At 37.7% G+C, this 6,475-nt stretch overlaps 1 protein-coding gene across 1 annotated transcript; it reads left to right on the top strand.

Annotated features, from left to right (window-relative positions):
- The first annotated feature begins 312 nt into the window (after positions 1-312).
- Positions 313-2,694, top strand: LOC145139565 (putative receptor protein kinase ZmPK1). Its single transcript, XM_079073349.1, has one exon. The coding sequence runs from the start codon at positions 313-315 to the stop codon at positions 2,692-2,694; it is 2,382 nt and encodes a 793-aa protein (XP_078929475.1).
- The last annotated feature ends 3,781 nt before the right edge of the window (positions 2,695-6,475 follow it).

Here is a 6,475-nt window from a genome sequence, read left to right as displayed (position 1 = left end):
TCTTTCACATTTAATTAGATAGAGTACGAACCACGCCTAAATATTGACGTCATAATAAGTGATATATATGTGGACATAATAACTGTCTTCAATTTGAACCGAATTATACTCCATAAATCTTTAAGTCAATCGTCAATTTGCACAAATTAACAACTCGATCTACGGTCGCTTCCCGAAATGGCCTACGCTTGTAATATATATACAAAGTATGGTGTAAGCTTTTACATGTCAAAAGTTACATTTCAATACTATTACTCTCTCAAACTATATTCTTTATTTTTATTTAAACTTTGATCACATACATACATAAACATGAACAAAAGAGTATTTCTCTTCCTCTTTTGCTGCTTGATGAAATGTTCATCATCAAAGAACACTCTTCAGGATCATCTTCGTAGAGGCTCGTCTCTATCTGTTGGTGATGGCTCACACATCATAACCTCCCCTGACAACACGTTTGCATGTGGCTTCTATGGCCTTCAAACCAATGCTTACTGGTTTGCAATCTGGTTTACAAATTCCAGAGACCGAACCGTGGTTTGGACTGCAAACCGCAACAAACCTGTCAACGGCCATGGCTCAAAATTGACACTTCAGAAAAACGGTGCCATGGTTTTGACCGATGTAAATGACATGTTTGTTTGGCAGACCAACACAACATCCACCGATGTAGATAGAGCAGTGCTGCTTAATACAGGTAATCTGGTATTGATGAACAAGAAAGGTGAGATTCTTTGGCAAAGCTTTGATTATCCAACCGATACTCTTTTGCCTTCTCAAACGTTAACAAAGAGCAAAAGCTTAATATCTTCCTTGAGAAAAGGAAGTTTACAAGCTGGGTATTTTAGTTTGAGTTATAACAGTAATAATGTTTTAATACTGCTTTATGATGGCCCAGAAATTTCAAGTGTGTACTGGCCTAGTCCTCTTCCTGGATTTAACGTGTGGTCTGTTGGAAGAACCTCCTATAATAGTAGCAGATTCGCAGTCTTTAACGATTTGGGTGTGTTTAATTCAAGCGATGGGTGGCAATTTAATGCTTCAGATATGGGTTTGGGGATCAGAAGGAGGCTCACCATGGACTATGATGGGAATCTCAGACTTTATAGCTTGAACGAGTCAACTGGGTTATGGTCGATCTCATGGCAAGCTATTGCACAACCATGTGATGTTCATGGAATCTGTGGGAGAAACGGGATTTGTGTTTACGGAGACAAACCACCATCGTGTTCATGCCCAGCTGGCCATGAGTGGAGTGACCCTACTGATTTAAGCCGTGGTTGTAAACCTACATTCAATGCTACGAGTGAAAACTCAACGAGGTTTGAGTTTTTGCCAATGTGGTATACTGATTACTATGGCTTTGATCTAAATTACTCATCAACCATTTCCTTCGAATCGTGTAGAGACATCTGCTTGAAAGATTCTCGTTGTGAAGCATTTAATTATAGGCTAACAGGTGCAGGTCTTTGTTTTACTAAAAATGTTCTTTTTAACGGTTACCAAAAGCCTAATTTCCCAGGAACCACCTACTTCAAAGTCCCAATAGGCATGGAAACACCCGAAGCTGCTTCAATCCTTACTGGTTCAAAGGCCACATGTGCAGACGCTCTAGTCACGCTGGGTTCTCCATCTATGTATAAATCATCTGGTGGGAAGGTGAAATGGGTTTATCTTTACTCCTTTGCTTTAGCTATAGGTTTAGTTGAAGCTTTGGTCATCTTATTGGGCTGGTGGATATTTTATGGAAACAACGCATTGCTAAACAACCTTGAAGAAGGGTATCGTATGGTATCTAGTCAATTTAGAGGGTTTAGTTATAGAGAGCTGTTGAAGGCGACACAGAACTTTAAGTTGGAGATAGGCCGAGGAGGATCAGGAGTTGTGTATAAAGGGATTCTGGAAGACGAAAGGGTGGTGGCTGTGAAAAGACTGGGAGATGTTAGCGAAGAAGGTGGAGAGTTTTGGACAGAAGTCAGCACCATTGGTAAAATCAATCACATGAATCTAGTGCGAATGTGGGGATTCTGCTCTCAGAGAAAACACAAACTTCTAGTTTATGAATATGTAGAAAATCAATCTCTTGACAAAAGATTGTTCTCCTCGAGTGTTCTTCAATGGAAAGAAAGGCTTAAAGTTGCCATCGGGATAGCAAAAGGTTTGGCTTATTTACACCATGAATGCCTAGAATGGGTGATTCATTGTGATGTTAAGCCAGAAAATATTCTTTTAGATGAGTCGTTCGAAGCAAAGATTGCAGATTTTGGTTTGGCAAAGTTGTCTCAAAGAGGTGGTCAAAACTCGGAGTTTACTAAAATGAGGGGTACAAAAGGATATATGGCTCCAGAATGGGCTAGCAACCTTCCTATCACAGCAAAAGTTGATGTCTACAGCTATGGGGTTTTGGTTTTAGAAATGGCAAGGGGAATTCGTCTTTCTAATATGATTATGCAGGAAGGTGAAGAGCAAGAGTCGGAGCTTATGAGGGTTGTAAGGGTAACGAAAACGAAGCTTCAAGGAGAAGAAATGGAGTCATGGATTGAAGAGATTATTGATTCAAGGTTGGGAGGGGTGTTTAGTAGGAAGCAGGCTGCAAAACTTGTTGAGATTGGTGTAAGTTGTGTGGAGGAAGACAGAAATAAAAGGCCTACAATGGATTCGGTTGTCCAAGTTCTAATTGATTGTGAGCCATAGTAGATGCACCAAAAAGAATTGCATTTTAATGTTTATGTGAATGTTTGTATTCATATAGGTTTAAATTACACTTTCCTTTGAAAAATTAAAAACTGTTCTTGGTTGATGCTGCTCCAAGAAAAATAAAAACAAAAACTTTCTTGTGTTGCACTTTCCTTAATTGCATTTAGTTTCCTCTTAGTCTATATCCTCTTCTTTTAGGTTTATTAAATATAGTTGTTTTGTTTCTTTTGTATTATAAACTAAATCTTATATTCAATTTCAAAAAAAATCTCTTCTCTGTAAATTCTAATAGAGAAAAACAATTCATTTTACAAGTCAAAAAAACATACTTGTTGCATGTTAATTTATTCAATGGTTTTACCCTTTCTAAAACCTAAATCTCATTCAATCTCAACCCATTTTACAAGTCAAAAAACATACTTGTAGCATGTTTATTCGACACCTACAAATTTTACTATTCAGTCATAAATAACACCCCCCAATAACTTATTAAAGTTGAAATTAGCATTATAATACAAAAAGAGAGTTTACAAAGAAGTGGTCATTCAATGACCTAAATATTGTGTCTCTCTGAATATTCACTACTAGAATATAGGCCTTTAATATAGGTAACACAGTGAGAAGACTCACTGTCGCATATAGGATCTCATACAACATACTACCCCACAACTAGTAGATCATCAATGAATGCATAACTATATATAATCAGAGGTAAGATAGACAGTCGAACAGGTGATCTCATTCTAGAGCCACAACCAAACAAGGAACATGCAAGAACGTCTTAATCAAGAGTTCTCAGACTATCCTACATGACTACATACAACCCCTAGGGCACCCAACTAGATGATCACCGACCTCCTTGTACTCTAACCAGCATGCCACTACTCATATATCCTATCATATAAGGATATACACTATAACACATAGTATATTGAGGAAACTCACATGAATCGAAGACCCAAGGAAGCCCAACAACACCCTCACTCCCTGAACCAGTCACTCCTGTGAACCGACTAGCACCAAACAAAGATAAGTCTTTAATCAATAACCCAAGTCCTTCAAGTTTGACCCAAAGTCAAACTGGTCAAAAGTCAAAGGTCAACGATCAACAAAAGTCAACGGTCAACCAAATCAACACTCACCACGATGTGGAAACCTTTTGGCCATGTCGTGAGCATGCTAGGACAAAACAGTTGACATGCAAGACACCACCACGCTGTGGCAAGCCCTTGGCTACGTCGTGGTTCCTGGCAGAAAGTCATATTTTTCATTAAGAGTTTAATCCTTACAGATCTAAACCCATAATTTCAGATCTGGTCCTTTTCAATGACTTAGTTGATAAAGTTTCCAACTTTATCCATTAGGACTCCACCACAAGGCAATATATACAACCCTAAGTCCATTAAGTCCTTAATGAAGCTAAAACTTATGCATGAACACAATGTACTCCAAACATGACTCTTTTTCTTATTCATCAAAAGCCTAGAGACCATAAGAGAACCATAACAAGCTCTAGAGCAATGTTTTAAAAACCGGCCTTTTAGTTGAACCGGTATGGCGAATGGTTCCCGTTTTAACCGGTTCGACCGCCGAGTCAACCGGTTTCTATAATTTTCATTTTTTTTTCTTATTTTTCTACACATACATACATAAATCATGAATTTGACGTCTACAAGTTCAAACATTAAAAATACACATAAAAAAAGTTGTAGATCAATATAAATACATTAAAACAACACATAACTATAAGTTTTACATCAATTCACATACGTCAAAAAGAAAATAAAGTATAATACCGAAACAAAATATAGTTTTAAATGAATACAAGTGCATCAAAAAACATCATAACATTTACCATATGTTTTTATTTAGAGAAATCTAAATAGATGTGAAAAAGTCCACCAAAATTTATTATTGAAAATGTTTTTTTCCATGTATTTTTATTTAGTTTAACTGGTTCAACCGGTTTATTTGACCGGTTCAACCGGTTTTTTCTAAAAACCGGCCGGTTCAATCCAGTTCAGAAATTGGTGTAAAACCGGTGATAGTTGAACCGCTCTCTTCTCCGGTTCCCGGTCCAACCAGTTCGACCGGCCGGTTCAAACCATTTTTTAAAACACTGCTCTGGAGTTCCTCAAACTCCAAGAGCATCCATGGAAGGGGACACAACCACCCAAAATGATCCCAAACTTGAATCTAGGAAAAGAAATGCCAATGTATGAATTTTATACCTCAAATAACTCAGAAATCTGAAGAAGATGGATCCAAGTTGGTTCTTTGCTCCGTTGCACCAAAATGATCTTCCTCATTCCTCAAGCTTCACAAAAATCAAAGAAAAAAGGTCTTCAATCAAGCAAACAAGCTCTTATGCATCCATGAAGGCTAGGGTTTCATGTTGAAGGGTTGGAGGCTGAAGACGATGCCCTAATCCTTAAGTTTAGTTGCTTAAATATGGAAGAAACCCTAAAATCATAGGCTTGGGCTGTAGCATCTGCCACGTCGTGGCATCCCTCTTGCCACATCGTGACGGCCATTAGATGCGCGTTCTTGAAGTTGCCATGCCACACCGTGGTACTCCATTCACCATGTCGTGTTACAAGGTTTTTTATTCCAAAAACCTTACCATTGATCCCTCAAGTCCTCAACTGATCTATTTTGGAAAACAAATGTTACACCCTGCTAATTTTTTTTTGACGAACATGGTCCTTATGCTTTTTAAAACTTGTCATGATTGATCCTTGTGGTTTTGTTTTGTTACAAATTTGAACTGAAATTACTATTATACCATTTTTCAATTTCATTTTCCTTTTTATTTTATGTAGTTTTATTTAAAAAATAAAAAATAAATAGACACCCACTTCGCCCCATCCCCAATCCTTCACCGTCTTTCTTCTTCCTCACATCTTCTCTCTCTCTCTCTCTCTCTCTCTCTCTCTCTCTCTCTCCCTCTCTCTCTCTCTCTTCATAATCTGATCATAAAACCCAAATTTTATGGTAAAGAAATTCTTGAACAAACCTAGAAATCGATTGCTAAAGTTCTCAATTAATCCCCCTGTTGCTGTCATCCTCAATCGATATCCAAGTTTGGTAAAGTTCTATGTGTCTTCCTGATTCCTTCCAGCAGTCGAGAAAAAAAGAGGGAAAATAAAAAAACAAGAACAAAATTTGTGGGTTTTGTTTTTAATCTATTCCTCTATAGCACTTCTGGTCTATTGATGCAAAAACCATCAGATTCAGAGAAAGAAGTCTCCACCGATCTAGAAAAGTGAAATGAGTCTCCAACGGTGGTGAGAGAGACGGTGGATGTGCGGTGGGTATGGCAAATTTGGTGATGGAGATGGCGTTTGTGATGGGTATTGAGCAAAACATACAATCCTATGTGTACATGCAACCCTAATTGAAGATCTACGTTTTCTCTAATTGAACATACAATAATGAACAACAAAGTATAAACCCTAGATCTATGGATAATAATCGAAAATCACATAAGAAGGGTTATGATACACACCTTTTAGATTGTTATTGTAAACAATCTTGAATCCTTGTTTGAAAGACCTTTGGTAGCAAGCCCCACAAGTGTCGCTCCTCTAGAGAGATTGATTATGGGCTTAGACACCTAATCCAACAGTCACCCACTTGGATAAGTCTAATAACTATAACTGCCAGTATAACTACTAAATCGACTAGGAAATTTTAGCTACCAAAAGCCGTTGTCGAACTCTGACCTAGTCAGTAACGTGTCCTTAGATAAGTGATCAAATATTCCTCCGTTCTACAA

Source organism: Lactuca virosa, chromosome 9 (assembly GCF_052849685.1).
Source record: "Lactuca virosa cultivar CGN04683 chromosome 9, Lactuca_virosa_CGN04683_v6, whole genome shotgun sequence".
In the NCBI taxonomy this organism is placed as follows: domain Eukaryota; kingdom Viridiplantae; phylum Streptophyta; class Magnoliopsida; order Asterales; family Asteraceae; genus Lactuca; species Lactuca virosa.
This window is presented reverse-complemented; position numbering and strand designations above follow the sequence as displayed.

Coding starts and splice junctions, on each gene's coding strand:
- LOC145139565 (XM_079073349.1), top strand. CDS start 313: ATGAACAAAAGAGTATTTCTCTTCCTCTTTTGCTGCTTGATGAAATGT.